Source organism: Monodelphis domestica, chromosome 5 (assembly GCF_027887165.1).
Source record: "Monodelphis domestica isolate mMonDom1 chromosome 5, mMonDom1.pri, whole genome shotgun sequence".
Classification (NCBI taxonomy): Eukaryota; Metazoa; Chordata; class Mammalia; order Didelphimorphia; family Didelphidae; genus Monodelphis; species Monodelphis domestica.
In genome coordinates, this window is record NC_077231.1 from 27,579,504 (window position 1) to 27,601,711 (window position 22,208).

A 22,208-nucleotide genomic window follows, 5' to 3' on the forward strand; every position below is an offset into this window, starting at 1 on the left:
AATAATAGTATGTATGTTAGAAACTACGGAGTGTCTCTTTATAACGTGATTATTTACTGCCCTTAGATCCTGTATAAATCTATAGATGTGCTTGCCATCGGGCCCTTTTTTTGGTTTTTTAATTGGTAGGATGGGCGTGTTGTATTCAGATTTGCAAGGGATTATTATTCCCTGTTCTATTAATGAGTTAATAACTGGTGTAATACCCTCAATTGCCTCCTTTGAGAGGGGATACTGAGGGATAGAAGGAGGTGGGCTAGATTTAGTTTTTATCTGCACAGGAACAGCAGATTTAAGCAAGCCTACATCAGAAGAAGATGTGGCCCAAAGAGAATCAGGTATATCTTTAGGTATTTCAAAAATGGAAGGCTCTTTTGCGTCCTGGTTTTCCGAGAGAAGTACAGGGAGTAATTTTAAAGATTCCTCTGGTACTTCTAATGATAATGAGCCATCTGGGGAGCAGGTTATTGTGGCTCTGAGTTTGCATAGAAGGTCCCTCCCCAGCAAATTTAAAGGGGAGTCAGGCATCAAAAGGAAAGAGTGTTGTACCTCTAGGGGTCCTACAGACACCATTCTAGGAGGAAGTCTTTTAACTCTTTGGGTTATTCCTGATACTCCCATTACATTCTCTGAGCCAATAGAATAACATTGTAAATCAGGTTTTCTCTTCAATACAGACCAGGAAGCTCCGGTGTCTAATAGACAATCATAATAGGTGTTACCCACCTTTAAGGTAACATGGGGTTCATTAGTATGGGGAGGGCAGTGGATAGGGACAACGGGTAGTAGGACATCAGGGTCCGGGAAATCAAAGGTTGTATCCTCTGATTCCTGTGCCCTAGCCCCCCCCGGGCACCATCATTGTGTTTGGGATATTCCTTGGGCACCCCCCTGAAGGGCACCTCTCTGAGAGTCATTAGTACCTCGAGTAATTTTTGGACGAGCGCCATTTCTCATATATTGTTGAGTATTATCATTAAAATTTTCTTCAATTTGAGCATTGTCATTAATTTCCCAATTCCTATTTCTATAATTCTGGTTTCTAAAGTTCTTATTTCTATATTCATTATAGTTATTATTTCTAAAACTATTATTAAACTGTGTATTCCTTCCAAACATCTTAAGAAAGGTTCTACATTCCATCATTTTGTGGCCCTTCTTCTCACAGAAGTGGCAAGTAATGGATTGATAATTGGATTTCTGGAGAGGGGCAATTGTCGTTGGTTCATTACCCTGCCCACTTTCTAATTTAGTTATCCTATCTATTAAATATCTCATTTTTTTCTTCATTTCCTCCATGTCATCATCATTTTCTTTCTCCTTTTCTTCGTTTCCCTTTAAAACATATATAGCTGTTTTTCGCAATTCTTCAAGGTCCATATCTGACCATCTTGGGCATTGTGTTTTGAAATAATTTTTAATTGCTTTGCAAGAATTGTTTACAAAGATTCTTCTAGCTTGTCTTATACTACTCTCTTTAGTTAAGTCCCAATCTAAGTATCTGTCCCCAAACTCGATAATTCTGTCCATAAATCTGGAGGGTGTTTCATTTTCCTTTTGCTTAATTTTTTCCAGTTCCATCCACTTATCTGTACTGTCCGCACATTCCTTCATGGACGTGAGGATGGCCTCTCTACAACGGTATAGTTGTAGATAATCCTCAGGATTGTTATAGTCCCATTCGGGATCCTGAGATGGCCAATGTGCTGCATTACGCCCCCTGGTTTTGTTGACATGAGCAATTATTTTATTTTTTTCACGTTCACTTAAAAAAGCCTGGAGTAAGCTCTCAACGTCCTTGTAAGACGGATTATACTGAAAAAATATGTCTCCCATCTTTTTTGTTACTAGAAAAGGATCTTGTTCATATGTGGGAATATTTCGTGTAAATTCATTTATTTCTTGGGGAGTAAACGGTATCCTATGTCTTAAAGTCACCACATCCCCATTTCGTCCTATTTCAGGTACTTCTCTTAGAGGAAACAGGCCTCTAGTTGGATTTTGCACCTGTGGGTCAGTTTGACAAGGACAGGTTTTTCTAGGGGGACAAGATCTCTCTTGCATTGGAATTTGGTTTTCTGTAGGAGAAGGAACATGAGAATCTGGGATTGCCGGGGAAGGGTTTTGGGGATTAAATTCAGACAAGATTTGCACTACACGAGAGAAGCAGTCTGTTAACTTGGCTATAGGAAAGGTATTTTCCATCTCTATTTCAGGGAAGGAAATTTCCTCATTCAAAGGTTCAGAAACAGGTCTATTTCTGGTAGAGTGGTTGTTTGTCAATTGATCCTGTAAGAAACTTTTTAGATCTTCTAATTGGGCTTGCATTTTATCCTCAATTTTTCCTATTTTATCTTCCATATTTCCCATTTTATCCTCAATATTTCCTACTTTATTCTCAATATTTCCTATTTTATCCTCAATTTTTTCTATTTTATTCTCAATATTTCCTATTTTATCCTCAATTTTTTCTATTGTATCCTCAATTTTTTCTATTTTATCCTCAACATTTTCTATTTTATCCTCAATATTTTCTATTTTATCCTCATTTTGCTTTATTTCCTCCTCATTTTGTTTTATTTTCTCCTCATTTTGTTTTATTTTCTCCTCATTTTGTTTTATTTTATCCTCAATTTGTTTTATTTTTTCATCTCTAAATATAGTATTGAGGAGTACAAAAATGACAGTACCTATTAATATAAAAATTTGGAGGTATCCTTCATTCCTCAATGCCCCTACTTCTTCAGCTGCCTTATAATTGTCAAAGGATATAGTACTCATTTTTATATGTATATTTTGTAATTTCACAAAGCAAGTGGGGAGCAGGGCAAAGCAGCAAACTTTCCACAGGCTTTTTCTTTTTACAATAGGTGGCTCTGAGTCTACAACCCTATACAGGCTAAGGGCCTATTGTATTGTAAATTCTCCTTCTTTACAAAGTGTATGTGGGTGGGTCCCAGCAATCTTCTTTGGCCCTCAGGCTAAAGCCGCTATGACCATGTGCTATCTTCCTTGAGCAAAGCCCACTTAAATTTTTAAGACTAGAAAGGCCAGGAAACAGAAAAAAAAAATGGGTTTTAAGTTAGCTCCCTAGCTGTATTCAGCTGTTTTTTGCGGGCTAGGAGCTCCTAAGAGCTCCTTCTCCTGAGGTTCCTCCTTGCTTAGTTGATTAGGTAAGCCTGGCCTGCCTCTCTCTACTGAGCCACCTCCTTAAAGTAAAAGGAGATGGAAATGAGAGACAAAGAGGAGAAGGAAAAAAATCCTGTTGACCCCAATTTAACTTAAGGGGTAAAGGGAAAAGAGAAAAGGTGTTTTATACTCACCTGTTCTGGCAGCTGTGTCTTTAAGCCAAGGTATTTGGTAACAGGACTGAGGGAGTGAGCAATAAGTGGGTTGAAAAGGCAAGAAAATTCAGGAAATTTATTGAGGTTCTAGAAACCTTCCAAGCACTAAGGCAGGGCCAAGAGCCAGAGGGGGTAGCCGGGGTGGGATTTCTCCCAGGTGATAGTAAGGAGATCAGAAGACTGATAAGGTTCTTTTTTCCCGTAGTGGTTAGCCAAAACTGTAATGGGGAAATTTAAGGCTTCTGGGAGAAGGTTATAATATAGTAATGGTTACAAATGTGGCTACAAGATTTATATAATATTTAACAATGGCCGCCAAGGAATTTACTTATGAAATTCCTAAAATGAAACACTCAAGTCAGAATGAGGTTTATGAAGGTTTAATCACACTGGGAGTAGGGAAAAGGTTAGGGAGAGAAGGAGAGAAGAGAAAAGGGAAAGAGGCTACTCAACCTCTGACCAAGGCAGGGGGAGTTTTAGGCCCAAAGGCCCAGGTGGAAGAATCAGTCCTTAACTCACGTGACCGATCTGAAGGAAAGCTGTCTGCGGGCGTCCTCTCTCTCCAAGCTCCTAACACCAACTCCCCCTAGCTCTCTCCACAGGAAGTTCCGCCAATCTCAGAGGCTGTTCCCTACCTCTCTCTTCCTGTGTCTCAGAAATCCAATGGTTGGCTCTAGCTTGGCTTAGGACAGCCCAGGTGGGCAGTTAGTTATTTCTGATTAGTCATTGACTAGCGCATGCCCGTGTAGGTGGGTGTGCACAATTTTTGGGTGCTAGACCAAGATGGAGACTTTTAAAATTCACAATCCCCCCTGATGATGATTGGGAGACTAGTCTCCCCAATTGATCACTAAACATAAGCATACTGCACCCCAAAAATTTCTAACTATAAGTGTATACAAAAATTTTTTCTACCCACTAAGAGGAAAATTATAATAGTTGTAAATATGGGGAAATAGAGGAGAGAGAAAGACAGCAAACCAATGTTTTGCTGGGCGCATTGACAAAAGCCAATTAGGGGGCAGTCCCCTTTGGCATAAGAGTGTACATTCAAAAAAATGTTCAATCAACCACACCCCAAGGTTCATTCTGGATCTTCCTGTAGTGAAAAGGTTTAGATATCTTTCTGCAAACAGTTCATTCTCTGGATTCAGTTAGTTAGCAAGCTTCTTCTCTGAAGATTTATCTCGAACAAAATTTAAATCTTGGATTTGATGAAATACACTAGTCTAGTCCCAACCTCACATTCTTATTCTTTCTTTCCTCTTAATCCTCCCTTCATGATCCATCTCTGACACTAGATATGGTTTCGTGGATATCATCCCTACTCTTCCTCTAAAATGCCCCCTCCCCTGCTATCATAAAATTTTTCTGCTGAGTTTAATATAATTGTGAGTATGGTTTGACCATGTTAAACCTTTTTTTTTTCACTCCAGATGAAAATGAGGCTCATGTTGCCCATTGCCCCATCCCTTCCTCCAGGTTTCCTCCACTCTTCAACTCACATCCCCTGATTATGTGAGATAGTCACTTTCCTCCTCCTCATTTCTTCCCTTATATATTTCCCAGTTCTTGTTTTTTTTCTTCAAACCATTGATTTAAATCATGTCTACAGACCACTTCTAATTTAATTCTGACTAGGAGGTCAAAGCTCTATGGGGAACTGCCCCTAACCAGGACATTGGTTGATCTTCCATCCCCTCTGAGGCTCTCAGGATCAGGATCCTGCCTCTTCTGTGCCATCTGATAATGGCACTGTCATACTACTGCTCCACTGATGGCTGGAGTTTTCCCAGTCAGGGAGCTTTGGGGACTTCCCTGGGCTGAGTATTTGGGGATTTTCTTCTTGAAGATCTCATAGCTTTTGGTCATCTTTTTCTTTAATCCAGGCCTGGATGATTCAGTTTAATTGAGGTTCACTTTGGAGTGTGAGGTTATTGTTTGATTTGCTGCTCTTGTCAAATCTTCCCTGGAGCACATTTCCCATGGCCATCATTCCTAAAATAGTAAGACAAAACATGACATAATCTCAGCCATTAAGGAGAGCACATTTCTATTGGGTGACGTAATGTGTATCTTTGCAAAGAAAAGGCAGAAATTAATTTGGTGAGGAAGGAAGGCAGCCCTAATAAGTAGGAAAATCAGAAAAAGAATAATGTAGGAGATGAGACTTCAAATGAGTTTGAAAGGAAGCTAGGGATTCTACAAGACAGAGATAAGGACAAAGTGCAATCCAACATGGGAGAACAGCCTAAGCAAAGGTACAGATGGAAGATGGCATGTCATTTGTGAGGAACAGCTAGTTGAACTGGAAAATAGTGTGAATTAAAATGAAATGAGTAGTAAGTATGAAAAGGTGAGTTGCAGTGAGTTTGGGACAGGAGCTCTTCTAATCATTAAGTTTAACCTCAGGACCTCCTGCTGCATTCACAGTATTCAATCCAAAACAGAGAGAAATGAGACTGTTCTTCATATGATCTACTTCCTGAGCCTTAAGAACTGCTCACAATTCAGCATTTCCCCAGATAATATTTGTAAAGAACTTAGCAGAAGTCTATCACTTTGTAGACACTTTAAAAATGTTCTCCCTCCTTTATAATAAAAAGGGCAAACTATGGTTAGCATCAAACAACATATTGCCTTGCCCTTCATGGTGTGATAAAGATTTCCTGGTCCTTGGACATGTGGCCTATACCTCTCTGGTCTGCTGATCACCTTCTCTGCTCCTGTGATTAATGACTCTTTACATATGTCAAGAACTGGAATGGCATGTTCCAAGTTTCACATCCACATGACTCTGCCACACTAAAAGAGACAGAGTTGTGCTTTGTTTGTTCTGGTAAACAGATAAAAGGCAACTCGCGTCAAGGATTGGGGTTAGAGAAGGAGACAGGGTTGAGGTGGGAAAGAATATGCCTGTGTATACCTGGCACCAAAGTCTTTGAATCATCTGAGGGGCCAGTAAGTATCTGCCACCAGGATCTCTGAATAGTGTCATATATATAGATAGGGCAAAAGAGTCATATAAGAGACTGGTTTGGATCAGCAACCCCAAACCAAGGGAACTAGACAGGCTGAAAATCTATCCAAGCTTATTGCAAAGAGATCCCAGGTAAAGCTCAGCCTCAGATGGTCATTAGGTGGTAAACAGCTCTGGGCAGAGCATATAATTTCCTGGACGTCAGAGGAGTGAGAAAGAAAAAGCCATAAATAGGGGAGAGATCTAAATAAGACATCTCCTGATTTAAATAAAATCAATTTCTGTACCTCCTCCAATAAAATGTCAGCTCCTTAAAGGAAGACTTGCAACGTTTCTGTCTCTGTGCCTTCAGCACTTTGCACATTACGTGGCACCTAATGAATGCTTCTTAAACTGATCTGAATCCACCGTCCCCTGTCCACTTCACACTTTATAGAGTTTATTCTCTGAGAGTTCTCGCCCCTAATACTGACATTACTGACACGGAAGACAGACAATTGAATACCTTATCCCAGAGCAAGGTGAGGGCTCCATTTCTAGCTTATAGTATAGGGCGGGGTCCCAAGTCCACAGGCAGTGGTGTCTCATGTAGCTTTATCAGAGCTGGTATATATCATATTCACACTAACTCATGCACATCAGTGCCCCTAAATCCCTCTCACAATATAGCACTAGACTCAGCATACACACATATTTGACGCCCACAAATGATACCATAGAATCTCAGTGTTTAGAGGAAACTTAAGGAGGTCAACGTTCAGCTCACAGTCTCCTCATCCGATCCAACCACTGCCATCATCCTGAGAGACTTCAATATTCTTATTTATATCCCTCACACAATAAGTCCACCTAGTCCAACCCATACCTGAAATGATCATCCTGCCTCCACTTGAAACACAAACAAAAAACAGGTACCAGATTAGGATCTTAGAAAGAAAACTGACAGAGAAACCCCTGAGAGCTTCATAAAAGTAAGGATGTCCTCCTGAAAAAATGGGCCCATCCCAACCATAATTCAGCAGGGATCCCCTCACTTTACAAAAACTCCAGGGGTTCAGGATATCCTAAATCCCCACTTTTATTACGAAGATCAAGTCCTGATGGAGAAGAAAACTTAACATATAAAATGAGACACATTTTTGAACAAAGCCAATAGAGGAATATGTTTCCCTTTACTATCCATGCTTATTACAAGGGTTTGTTCTTCTACAGCAGCAATGTAGAAGAACAGAAAAATATTTGACATTTTCAAAATATAAAATTTAATTTCACAAAATAGATCAGGAAGCAGCTTTCAACTCACCAAAAGGAAGCCCAAAAATGATTGAACCAGTCAAGGACTTCGAAGGTGTTTTGTTAGCTTTCGCCTGAGGGCTCCCATCACCTCCTTGTTCCTCAGGGTATAGATAAAAGGGTTGAGCATGGGGGTTACAACTGTGTAGAAAAGGGAGATGATTTGATCCATGTCCTGGGTACTATTGGATCCAGGTCTCATGTAGGCAATGGAAGCAGTTCCATAGAAGAGGAGGACAACAAGTAGGTGGGAAGAGCAAGTAGAGAAGACTTTTTGGCGTCCCTGAGCAGAGGCTAACCCAAGGATGGTAATGAGAATGCGGACATAAGAAAACACAATCAGTGCAAAGGGAGTAATGATAAACAGCAGGGTGAGAGCTAGATTCTCAACCTCAGCCCAGAATGTGACTCCTCTTGCCAGCCTCAAAACTGGTAAAATGTCACATAAAAAGTGGTGAACAATATTGGTGCCATGGAAGGGCAAGGTAAAAATGAATATGGAGTGGGTGGTTCCTGTGGTGATGCCCATTAGATAGGAAGCACCCACCATACCCACACATACCTGCCTGTTCATCAATGTGGCATAGTGCAGGGGCTGGCAAATGGCAGCAAAACGGTCATAAGCCATGGCACAAAGCAGACAGCATTCAGCAATGCCAAAGAGAGCAAAGAAATACATCTGGGTGAAGCAACCAGCAGGAGAGATGACAGGATATGAGGAGAGGAGATCACTCAGCATCCTGGGCACAATAGTGGTAGTGTAGAGAATCTCTATCAGAGAGAGATGTCTGAGAAAGAAGTACATGGGTGTGTTCAGGGCTGAGTCAAGCAGGGTAAGGGTGATGATCAGGGAATTGCCAGATAGGGTGACCAGGTAGACAAAGAGCACTCCCCAAAAGAGGGGGAGCTTACCGGCTCCCAAATCTGAGAATCCCAACAAAATGAATTCATTTACTATTGTCCCATTATCATCATCCATATCCCTAAGTTTGGCACTGAGGAGAAGACAAAGGAAGAGTTGTTAATAGTCTCAAAGAAGAGTAAAAAATACACAAACTGCTATAGTAAGAAAGTCCCGGGTTATACAAAAAACCCAAGCGTGGGATGCTAATGGATAAGCAGTGGGATAGGAAATTGTCCTTTCTGATAAATCTATAACAAAAATGATTTTTTAAACTTATCAGAAGCAAAATGTAACATTGCCTGAAAACAGGTTACTATGCATAATGTCAATGTGGTCTCTTTCACCTCATAGAAGCCTGAGTTTTAGAGGGAAAAAAACTCCTCTTTTAATATTAAAGACAACAGAAGATGTGAACAGATGTAGGCAGACAAAAAAAAATGGTGAGAGAGGGAAAAAAGACAAGACAGACAAGAGAAGAAGAGAGGAGAGAGAGAAGACATGAGAGAAAAGAAGAGAGAGAATAGGGAGACAGGAAAAGAGAGAGAGAGGGAGAGAGTAAAGAGACACAAGGAGAAAGAGAGAGGAGTGAGAAGAGAACAAAGAAGAAACAGTGAAACACTTTGAGGCAGATAAAGTGAGACACAGAAGAAAAGCAGAAAGGATAGGGAGAAATTTTAACAATCACATATGATCCCCATCACCATTAGAGTTTCTCCCAGAACCCCTATTAGAGGAAGCAGGATATAAAAGCCATTCCCATGTGACTCTTTGATTTACTAACCCTGAGCCACAGCCCATGGGGAGCCTGATCCCCAAAGCAGGGAGCAGGAGAAAATATCAGGCTATAATCAAGAGGTATCAAGAAAATGAGAAAAGAAATTTTGCCCTTAGGGCTGTAAGAATTTAACACTAGTCCTTGATCACACTCTGGGAGGACATCAGAAGCCTTCATGGCTCCCTTGCACCCAGAAGACTCTTGCCTCCTATCCCACATTGTAGTCCAAAAAACTGGCCTCTGATCTGGACAGAAGTCAAATCCACAAATCAGAGGACTCAGAAAAGTGATGTCACTGAGAGGTAGAAGTTTGGGTCCAGAAAGGAAATGGGCCTCTTTTGCCTGGAACTAATGAGAGAGGGGGTGGCTAGGAGAGTACACTGGCACACCACATAGCTAGCTCCTTGGCACTGGAATCATGGTGAGAGGATATGGCTCATTAAGCATCAGCTCAGACAAATGCTGAATAAAGTAAGAAGCTTGCAAAGGGAACAGTCAGTCCTATGTGGCTGCTGCCTTTTCTTTCACTGGTCCTCTTTTTAAATTTATTTAATGAGTAATTATATATTAAGATAGAGTCTCCAGAAAATTTTAATATTAACAGGGCCTGACATGTCTAATGAAAAATAAATAGAAAATACTCAATTACTTCCACTCATGAAATTCCCTACAATGTAAGTATATAATCCTGAAAAGAAACATTCCACATTCATCTCTGTAAACTGTAAGAAAATACTCTTCTTACAGATATTAACCATGGGTGAAAGGGGGAAGAGGCACGGATGGGCACCTCAAGATTTGGGGTATTTGAAGTTACAGAGAACTTTCTCCCCTAAAAAACCATTACTCCCTGCAATGTCCCCTCACCCTTATAAAGGTGATCTGGTTGCGTTTATTTCTATAAAGATGAATTTAATAACAAGTTCAAACTAGGGAGGTATCAGGGTAGAGGGAATAGAGATTGCCCTATACTTTGCCACAGATTGGGTTTGAGTATCTCTTGGCTTTTGAGCTGAGGCCAGGCCTTGCAGGTTGGTGGAAAGTTTCTTTTATTCCTGTCTATACTATATCTGTGCTAGCTTTCTTAAGTTCAAAGTCTTTAGCAGTAGACAACAAGAGGAAGAAAAGGTTCTAACCTTCAGAGCTGGTTTGGCCTATCTCTTCAGGGTAGTGCCCCTAAAGACTGGCCTTAAGTTCAAGCCACTCCCCTTAAATCCTTTTGTTCAATGACATGATCACAGGAATCCAGGTAGAGCACACAGTTGGGGAAATAGGAATAGGAATAGAAGTACTTCTATTCAGAGACAGTGAAAGAGCACTCCTTCAAGTCCAAGGGCCTGAAAGAGTGACCCCCTTGAGAGCAACTGTCACTCTCCAAGTCTTCCCTCCCCACTCCAACTGCCTTCACTGTCAATATCTTCACTCCAACATTTCAACTTCTGTCTGCTCCAGCTCATTGACAGAAATGCCAAAGCTTGATTCAGTTTTCCTTTCCACAGACCCCAAGTCCACCAAAAAGATTAGAATCTGGAGAAAATATCTCAAGTCTGTGGTGAAATGGAGGTCCAGAAAGAAGAAAATCCATGCCAAATATTATCCAATTTGTCTAGTGTAGATTTCCATACAGGATGTTAAGGAGCAATGGATTCAGAAGATGCATGACTGCTGGTCATAGTGGAAATCACCCAATTTTCCTCCCCTATGGCCTTAGACACTTAACACACAGTTGGAGCAATCAGAATCTAATTGACAAGCAAACCTTCCATGATGCAATGGGGTTGGGTGGGTAAGGGGGCACCACAACCCAAATTGTTCTTAAGAATATAAAAATACAAAATAAAAATGGCAATCCTACCCAAATTAATTTATTTATTCAGTGCCCTATCTATCAAAATACTAAGAAATTTTTTTTTACTGAATTAGAAAGAATTATAACAACGTTCATTTGGAAGAACAAAAGATCAAGAATATCAAAGGAAATAATGAAAAAAAGTGGACAGGGGTCTAGCAGTACCAAATCTTTAATTGTAGTATAAAGCAGTGATAATCAATGCAATATGGTACTGGCTAAGAGACAGAGGGAGGATCACTGGAATAGATTTGGGGGGCAAATGACCTCAGCAAGATAGTGTATGATCAATCCAAAGATCCCAGCTTTTGGGACAAAACCCCACTATTTGACAAAAACTGCTGGGAGAATTGGAATATATTATGGAAGAGATTAGGTTTAGATCAAAATCTCACAACCTACACCACATTCAGAATGGGTAAATGACTTAAATATAAAGAAGGAAACTATAAGTAAATTAGGTGAACATAGAATAGTTTACCTGTCAGATCTATGGGAAAGGAAAGATTTTAAGACCAAGAAAAAGACAGAGAATATCACAAAATGTAAAATGAAAAATTTTGATTACGTTAAATTAAAAAAGTTTAGTACAAACAAAACCAATACAATCCAAATTAGAAAGGAAGCAACAAATTGGGGAGAAAATCTTCATAACAAAAACCTCTGACAAAGTTCTAATTACTCAAATTTATAAGGAGCTAAATCAATTGTACAAAAAAATCAATCCATTTCCCAATTGATAAATGGGCAAGGGAAATGAATAGTCAATTTTCAGATAAAAAATCAAAACTATTAATAAGGACATAAAAAGTTCTAAATATCTTATAATCAGAGAAATGAAATCAAAACAATTTTGAGGTATCCCCTCAAACCCAGAAGATTAGCTAACATGACAGCAAAGGAAAATAATGAATGTTGGAGGGGATGTGGTAAAATTGAGACACTTATGTGGGACAATTGGTGGAGTTGTGAATTGATTCAACCATTCTAGAAGGCAATTTGGAACTATGCCCAAAGGGCGTTAAAAGACTACCTGCCTTTTGATCCAGCCATACCATTGCTGGGTTTGTACCCCAAAGAGATAATAAGGAAAAAGACTTGTACAAGAATATTCATAGCTGCGCTCTTTGTGGTGACAAAAAATTGGAAAATGAGGGGATGCCCTTCAATTGGGGAATGGCTGAACAAATTGTGGTATCTGTTGGTGATGGAATACTATTGTGCTCAAAGAAATAATGAACTGTAGGAATTCCATGTAAACTGGAATGACCTCCAGGAATTCATGCAGAGTAAAAGGATCAGAACCAGGAGAACATTATACACTATAGCAATGGGTTGCAAAGCACGACAGACAGGTTGAGACACAGAATCCCAGAGCTGGCAGAGGAAAGGTTCCAAACCTTTGAGGAGACTGTTGGGCTCACTTGGGGGCCTGCAATTGAGAGAGAAGCTGGAGGTTGCTGATCTGTGCTCCTGTAGCTATCTCTGGATCATCCTGCAAGCAGCCCTCTGGACAAGAGTGGATAGGAGTTTTCCAATTACCCTTGGGTGGACAAATGGAAAGATTGGGAGCTCCAGCCATTCTCTGGACCATCTAGGACTCCTCATCTGGACTTCAGCCTCTACTTACCAAAATACTCTATATGTAAGATCTCTGAACTTTCTGTTGGACTGGCCCTTAGAAGTTTAGGATAAGATAAGATAGGATTATTAGTTAGGAGTTTAAAACTAAGGGATTAAGTTGTAAGACCTCTTTCTCCCTCTCCCTCATTTCCCAAACCTCTCCTCTCTGTTGAATAAAAGCAAAATATTTAAATGTTAATCCCTATGTGTTTTCCATCCTAAACCTATTTCCATCTTAAACAAATAAATATTGTTATTTCAACACAGAGGCTGATACAGTGTGGCACAATCAATTGTAATGGACTTCTTTACTAGCAGCAATGCAATGATCCAGGACAATTCTCAGGAACTTATGAATAAGAATGCTATCCATATCCAGAGGAAGATCTTTGGGAGTAGAAACACACAAGATAAGCAACTACTTGATCACATGGGTCTATGGGGATATGATTGGGGATGTAGACTCTAAACGATCATCTTAGTGCAAATATCAATAATATAGAAATAGGTATTAATCAACGACATATTTAAACCCAGTGGAATTGCACATTTGCAGTGAACCTTTCATGACTTCAAGGAATGGAGTTCCTCTTCCAAGATGTTTGTGACATACCATTCCTGCTGAGTACACCAAAACAAGTAATCTCAGTTCAAGGCTGCATGAACAGTTCCAAGATCTCCTGGGAACAGGTTAACTCCTCTGTGCACACTCTGGGGAGGATTGGGGAGGATAGACTGTGTCTCTCGAGAAGAGCTTTAAATCTGGTGTGCTGCTTACAATAAACGTTCATTATCCCTCTTTGATAATGTTCCAGTCTTTCTTTCTTGTGACTCTGTAGCTATTCTCCGACAGCTCTAAGCTGTCCCTTGACAGTTCTAAACTGTCCCCTATTGTGACTCCATAGATGTCCCCAGCAAGTGGCGCCCAGTACAGGGACCCCCTTCCCCCCGGTTCTTTTATTGGAACCCTCCCTTCAGTACTCTTTGGAGAATTGCTGACTTATCTGGTTCTTTCGAGAACCCCTGATGCTGTGTGCTGGTCATGCAGAGTTTCGACGCTATGGAGATCCCCTCGGTGGTGAGTATATGAGATACTCTAAGGGTGAGAGGGAAATTATATTTCTTCTTTAGAATGGATCCTAAAACACTGATTTTTTTCCTTTCAAAGCATGCTTGTCACAATGTTGTGTGTTTCTGTTTATCGTTATCTTTGTCACAGTCTCGTCTCTATGTATTCTTAAATTGGACACTTACAAAAAGAAAGAAAAAAATGGAATAGTTGCAAGATTGAACTCATCTGTCAAAAATCCTCAGCAGAGGAAAAAGCAAATACCTGTTCAATGATTTTTTTCCTCTTTCTTCCTTTGGATGGCCCCCAAAGGAGTGAAAAAGAGAAAAATTCAGAACAGAAAAAGGGAGATTTTTACTCCACAATTAGAGGCTACTTTTCACTTAAGATTAATTCTAAGGTTTGATGTATGCAATTTGGGAGGATTGTTAATGATTTTGATATGATACAAATATGATTTCACATATTATGGTAACTATTTGTCAGTTAAATGTGAATGTTAACCAGATTTTATTGAGCACAACAAACCTCATGGTTAGAAGTTTGTTTTGTTAGATCTTGCTATGCATAATGGTTTCAATGAATTTGAGAATTGTCTAAATGTGGCTGATAGCCAGACTGACACAGAGAGGGAATGTTTTATTCTATAAGGACAAAAATTGCACTGGTTACTTTATAGATTTAAAAGTCATCCAGAAAAAGTTGTTATGTTGTTGAGAAGAACTTATTCTAGAATTTAAATTTGGGATTTTTTCAAATCAGATTTATTTTAATGCATGTGCTGTCAGGAGTAGTAACAAGAAATCATGTGACACGCAAGAAGTTTTTAGAGTGATTAATTTGTTCATGGGATTTAATAATACCAGTACTAAGAATTTGGTATTTTGCAAGAGAGATTTTCTAAATGATGTTGTCTTTGACTAAGGTTATATGAATTGCTTCTAAAATGTGTACAAGGAAGGAATGTAAGGGTATATGATATGCAAACTGAAGCCTTGAAATCAAGAAGTGTGATAGTATCTTTCCTCTACTTACAATAATGGTAAAGAGGAGAAGCCAGAAGAAATAAGAGTAATGGATAGAGATACTAGTTGATACTGTGAATTCTAGTGTTAAATAGATACAACAAATTATAAATTGGAATTTAATCAGGTATGTAGCAATATTTTGAGCTGAAAGAAAACTAAACTGTAGGTTCTATTCTACTTTAGACAGAGAATTGAGAGGAATGCACGTAAATGCTTTGTACTTCAATTTGGTTACACACTGAAAGATTGCTAAAGGACATAATCAAAGTTATTTGGAAGTTGTGGAGTTCAAACTGAAATCCACTGAGAGTAAATTATTATGAAAAGAGTTTGATACATTCAAAATTTTAAATTGTAGTGAGCTCACTTATTAAAGAAGGATGGGACATGGTTGCTAAGTAATAAAATCTAAATCAAGCCAAGCAGCCTTAGGATAAATTGCTCAGAAGCTTTTAACTCCTTCCTTGCACACAGGAAGGAGAAAGAAGTTCCACACTGATACTTAGGAACTGAAATAGGGACCTCAAAGAGTTAACAACCACTGTGTGATAGAACTTAAGATGAGTATATTTTAATAGTAGAAACAGAGGTTTTAAGTTGCTCAAACAAACAAACTTTGCCAGCCCTGTCTGACCAAGTAGCTTGTTTGAGGCTGTGGAATCTTAGTGCAAACATTCCATGTCCAGAATGATAAGATTATTCAGCCAACAATATGTAGCTTCAGCCCTTTATTCTGTAAGACTACACTTTCCTGCTCTGTACATCATCCATTATATGGATGATATTCTTATTGTGGCTGAAGATGAATCCCAAATAAGCAAGTGCTGCAGTCAATTGGAAATTACTTTGCAAAAATACCATTTAGTCATTACTCAAGATAAGATTCACAAAACAAGTCCTGTACTCTATTCAGGGGCTCAGTTAAATACAACATCTGTTATGCCTCAAAAATACAATTAAGAAAGGACTGCCTTAATACCTTAAGTGGTTATCAGAAATTGTTAGGTGATATCAATTGTGTCATTTCTCACTACAACTGAATTACAACCTTTATTCAAAATACTGGAAGGGATTCCGATTTGAATTCCCCTAGAACTTTGACACCTGAGGCCTCTCTTGCATTAGAGATAGTAAAAGACAAATTGAATCAGGCTCTACTTAACCGTATCAGCCTCAATTAGCCGTGGAAGTGACTATTTTTGCAACTTCAATGTTACCAACAGGTACCTTAACTGAGAAACAAAGAGTCATTGAATGGTTACATCTAAAAAGCAAATCGGGAAAGGCTTTACAAAGTTATAATTATCTCATGGCTCAATTAATATGGAAAGGCATAGAACGTGTGGTCTCAGGTTTAGGACGGTATCCTCATGAAATCCGGGGACCCATTGCTAAAGATATACTACAGAAATATTTACAACGTCAAGACGAATGGTCTTTACTATTAGTATACGCCATTGCTATTACCACCTATACTCCACAAGGTTTATTTCTTTTTTTGTCACAACATCCTATTGTTTTTCCTAGTGTTCTAAGAGATCACCCAGTATCAGAACCTAATGTTTATGTTGATGCAAATGCTAGTTACAAGGCAGGAGAATACAAGGAAGGTAGCTCACCTGTCATTTTTACCACTCCTTTTTCTTCTACCCAACAAAATGAATTAACAGCTGTGTTACTAGCTTTTTGATTATTTCAGGAGCCTTTCAACCTTATAATGGACTCGAAATATGTTTTTCAGTCTTTGCAGGGTATAGAACAAGCTGTCATCAGATCTACTCAAAGCAATGTACAAATGTTATTCTGTAAAACTGACACATCCAGTATATGTCATGCATGTATGCAGTCATACCAATCTGCCTGGACCTATTTTTAAAGGAAATGATATCATAGATCAAGATTTGATTGCTCAATATTATCTAATATGCAATTAGCTGAGGAATCCCATCATAAATTTCACCAAAACAGTCCTGCTTTACTCAAAATGTTCCAACTCACTAAAGATCAAGCCAGAAGTATTGTTAAAAAGTGTCCTAATTGTGTTCCAAACCACCCCCCCCAATGCATATTGCTGTGAATCCCAGAGGCTTAAATAGTACAGATATATGACAAATGGAAGTGACCCATGAACCGTCCTTTGGACGACTTAAATATATCCATGTCACTGTGGATACTTATTCAGGATTTTTATGGGCTTTCTGCTTGATGGGAGAAAGAACTTCTCATGTTATCAATCACTGCTTAATGACTTTTCAGATGATTGGTCCCTCCAGAACATTTAAAACAGATAATGGAACTGCTTATACTTCCAAACAATTTTTTCTTTTTTGCCAATCTTGGGGTATTCAACACCTCACAGGTATCCCGTACAATCCACAAGGACAAGCTATTGTGGAACGTAATAATCAGATCTTAAAAAACTTTTCTTTTTAAACAAAAAGGAGGAGACAACAACCCAAATTGACGATTGGCAATAGCTGTATATACTATAAATAATTTGATCTTTACTTCCAATAATATATCCAGAGCTGAAATTTTTTTTCTCTGCATTCTCTTATGAACGAAATTCAGGTACCACCACTCCTGTGCTCTCTGCCCTAGAACAAAAAATTTGGCATGTGGAAAGATGATAATCAGTCTTGGCAAGGACCCCACCCAGTGGTCCTGCCAGGCCGAGGTTTTGTTTGTGTCTCCACAGGTAAAGACAGAGTATGGCTCCCTTCCCGCCAAGTTCAAGAAATTGACCATAAAGAGAAGGACAAGGAGAGGACACAGGAAGCCTTGCAAGGAGACTCGACAACGTCTCCATAAGATACTGACTCTTCTGCTTCTATTTCAGAATTTAAGTACAGCTACTGGAATAAAGAGATGGTTTTTGGGAACAACCACCTTGGGTAGAGTATGTTGGCATGGGACATGCTTTACAGGAAGTCATCTTATATACAAAAACTAACTCTGATATTCTTAATATTTACCATTTTGAGAGACAAGCTAAAGACAGAAATCAGGCCAACAATTTGTTTGTGCCTTTCAATTGGACTGGACTAGTTGAGGTACCCCCAGTGTGCCTCTCACGAGACCATCCTGAATGCCTGCCCCTCAGATCTCTGCAGGCACATTATTATGGTCATCCTGACCTGTCAGACTCTTTCTGGATAGGACCTTATCATGTAGACAAAGGGGTAAAATATGAAGGTTATGGCCAACTGCAATATCTAGGTTGGCTAGGGGAATCTTGTGATAGTACTTGGGGACAAGAAAGACCTACTTGTCCATATGTGATGGGATATGAACAAAGAGACACTGTTAATATGTTTCTGCCCTTGCTATCATGTAGATCTAAGAGGGCATCATGTATTCAATGGAAAAAACATGATCTGGGTGTCTTGGCATAATGACACGAGGTGTATTGGAAAGAAATTGGATTCCTATAAATTTCATGATTGTTTTACAGGAGGATACAGCTCGCCTTCGTGGATGACACCCCCAGAGCTAATTGGGTACATTCTGCTAATTTCACACAGATTTTGACTGATTATGGAAAGATAGCTCTGGCATTGGATAAAGTAAATATGTCTCATTATGTTAATGTTACTATAATGGGAAAGTTCAAAGACCAGTAAATAGAAGTGTTACATTAGACATTCAAACTTGCCTAACAGGGGGATATGCTTTTATAACTACAGTAAAAGATCATCCTGAAGCTTTGAACATTACTGAATTAACACACAAAGGAGTTAGATATTGGAATGTAACCTGTAGCGATTGTAGGGTCAGTCATTGTGTAGGATCACAAGTGGACTGGCCAGTCTTAATCATCAAGTGACCACGCATGGCCCTTTTTGCCACTGAACATAAAGATTTATGGTATGGTAGTCCAGGGGATCAAATTCTTCATGTATTACAACAAAAAATAAGACAACAATGTAAACGATGTCTCTATACCTATATACATACACACAGAGGCATATGTCTCTTTTTGTCATTACATCTTATCATTACATATAATTGAGAAAATGAAATCTCCTTGAATAAAAAAAATGCTTTGTTGATTGACTGCTCCTTTCATTCTGAAATTTTGACATGTGGGTTAGGGTAGATTTCATTGACCAAGGGTTCCATTGATCAACTGTCTCTCCATTCCATATCCGAAAGTATTTATTATGAGACATATGCCTCTGTGTGTATGTATATAGGTATAGAGACATCTATAGGTGTCACTTTAAAGTTAACACAGCACCTTTCTCACAACTATCATTACTCTCTCTTTACTCTCATCAGAATTAACACAAAGTGGAAATAACACGTTTAGTTAGTTATAGAAAGTTACCTTGTCCTACAGGGAAGGAGGAGGGAAAGGAGAATAAGAGAAGGGAAAGAAGAAATGAACAAAAAGGAGGACAAACTGGGGAGGAACTAGTCAAAAACATAACAGTAGTAAACAGGGAAAGGCTGAACAAGAGAGAGAGAGAAGGGCAAACAGGGAAAATGAAATGCAGGAAATATACAATTAGTAATCATAACTTGTGATGTGAATGGGATGAACTCACCCATAGAACAAAAAAGAATAACAGTATGGATTAAAAACTAAAATCCCATAATATGTTGTCTATAAGAAACACATTGGAAACAGGGAGACATACCCAGAGTAAAAGCAAGAAGCTGGAACAGAATCAATTATGCTTTAGTCAAAATATCAAAAAATAGGAGTAGCAATCATGATCTCAGACAAAGCAAAAGTAAAACCTGATCTAATCAAAAGAGATAAGGAAGGAAATTACATCTTGATAAAAGGCACCATAAACAGTAAAACAATATCATTACCAAATATATATGTACCCAATGGCAGAGCATCCGAATTCCTAAAGAAGTAATCACATGAATTACAGGAGGAAATAGACAGTAAAAGTTACTAGTGAGATACCTTAAACTCCCCTTCTCAGAAGTAGTTAAATGCTCTGAACAAATGAAGAAGAAAGAAGTTCAGATAAAAATTTAGATAAGTTGGATATGATAGACTTCTGGAACTGAATGGAAATAGAAAGGAATATAACTTTTTCTCAGTGGTACATGGGACCTTCACAAAAATTTACTACATAATAGGGCATAAAACCTTACAACCAAATGTAGAAAATCAGAAATATTAAACATATCCTTTTTAGACCATAGTGCAATAAAAATAACATTCAAGAAAGGACAGCAGATGTGCTCTTTGTGGTGGCCAAAAATTGGAAAATGAGGGGATGCCCATCAATTGGGGAATGGCTGAACAAATTGTGGTATATGTTGGTGATGGAATACAATTGTGCTCAAAGGAATAATAAAGTGGAGGAATTCCATGGAGACTGGAACGACCTCCAGGAAGTGATGCAGAGCAAAAGGAGCAGAACCAGGAAAACATTGTATACAGAGTCTGATGCACTGTGGTACAATCAAACGTAATGGACTTTTCCATTAGTCTCAATGCAATGTCCCTGAACAATCTGCAGGGATCTAGGAGAAAAACACTATCTACAAACAGAGGACAAACTGTGGGAGTAAAAACACTGAGGAAAAGCAACTGCTTGACTACAGGGGTTGAGGCTTGGGACATGTCTGAGGAGAGACTCTAAACGAACACTCTAATGCAAATACCAACAACATGGAAATGGGTTCGAATCAAGAAGACATGTGATACGCATTGGAATCGTGCGTCATTTATGGGAGAGGTGGGGGGGGAGGAAAATAAAATGATTTTTGTCTCCAATCAATAATGTTTGGAAATGATCAAATTTAAAAAAAAATATGAAAAAAAAGAAAGGGCAGCAGAAAGACAAAAAAACTAATTAGAAACTAGATAAACTTATCTTAAAAAATCAATGGGTCAAAGAACAAATCATAGAACAAATCAGTAATTTCATTAAAATAAAGAACAAATCAGTAATTTCATTAAAGAGAACAATGAGGAGACAACATACCAAAAGTTAGGGTATGAAGCCAAAGCTGAACATAAGGGAAATTTTATTTCTCTAAGTATTTACACCAACAAAACAGAAATAGGTGAAATCAATGACTTGGGCATGTAACTAAAAAAAAAAATAAAAAAGAACAAATTTTAAATCCCCAATTAGATATCAAATTGGAAATTATGAAAATCAAGGTAGAGATTAAAACAATTTAAAGTAAGAAGACCACGGAAGTAATCAATAAGACAAGGAGTGAGCTAGTTTTATGGAAAAAAATAGGCAAATCACTGGTTAATTTGATTAAAAAATTAACAACAAATTATTGCTCTTTGTAGATGATACAATGGTACACCTAGAGAATCAGCCAAAAAACTAATAGTAATAATTAACAATTTTAGCAAAGTCACAGGATACAAAATAAACTCACAGAAATCATAAGCATTTCTATTTACCACCAACAAAGTTCAACAAGAGATAAAAAATAAATTCCTTTTAAAATAATCATATACAATATAAAATAACTCAAAGCATACTTACAAAAACAAACTCAGCAACAATTACAAAACATTTTTCAAACAAATGATGCCAGACAATTAGAAAAACATAAATTGCTCATAAATAGGCTGAGAAAATATAATAAAAATGACAATTCTATCTAAATTAATTAACCTATTCAGTGCCATACTAATCAATAACCCAAAATTTGTTTCATAGAGCTAGAAAAAACAGTAAGGGAATTGACTTAGAAGAACAAAAGATCAAGAATAACAAGGAAATTAATGAAAAAAATATGAAGGAAGGAGACCTAGTTATATAAGATCTCAAACAATGCTATTGTCATGATTAAAATTCTCTAGAGCCTATCTTAGTTTTTAATTATATATTAAATAATAAAAAGGCCAGAGAAAGAAAAAGCACAAGCCTCATGTGGCCATCCATTCTCTTTAGAGTTGGCTGTGCCAGCCTTGAGCTAAATATGACACTCACATGCTTCCTTAGTCAGTCCAGAGCCAGAGCACCCTTGCTGGCACTCTCCTAGCTGCCACCCATAGCCAGCTATGCCAGATTTCAGTTAGAACTCATGAATGTCAGGGCTCTCTTAACCAACAGAGTAACACATTAGTTCACAATTCCAAAAAAAGCAGCCCCTGCTTCCTTCCCCTATGCCAATTTATGCTGTGATGTCCCTTTCCCAAGTAATTCTGTTTTGTAAGACTCTGTCCTTAGTCTTGATAAGAGTCAGGTCTTCCAGAAAACAGGAGTCACTATGAGATGTTTAGAATGGCTTTACAGAACTGGTACAGCATCTCCTAGCATGGTAGGGAAGACTATACTCATTGCCTCTGAGGGGTGCAGTTCAAATATTCAGAAGTAAAATATTTTTCTGTAAGATCTAAA

The 22,208-nt window shown here is 38.4% G+C and overlaps 1 protein-coding gene and 1 pseudogene across 1 annotated transcript; one reads left to right on the forward strand and one right to left on the reverse strand.

Moving 5' to 3' along the window:
• Window positions 1-7,657: 7,657 nt before the first annotated feature.
• LOC130454775 (olfactory receptor 9-like) lies at window positions 7,658-8,596 on the reverse strand. Its single transcript, XM_056800971.1, has one exon. The coding sequence runs from the start codon at window positions 8,594-8,596 to the stop codon at window positions 7,658-7,660; it is 939 nt and encodes a 312-aa protein (XP_056656949.1).
• A 5,232-nt stretch (window positions 8,597-13,828) lies between these two features.
• LOC130454700 (splicing factor C9orf78 homolog) overlaps window positions 13,829-22,208 on the forward strand; it is a 30,176-nt pseudogene continuing 21,796 nt past the window's right edge.

Excerpts from the sequence above, each read along its gene's own strand:
- LOC130454775 (XM_056800971.1), bottom strand. The coding sequence starts at position 8,596 with ATGGATGATGATAATGGGACAATAGTAAATGAATTCATTTTGTTGGGA.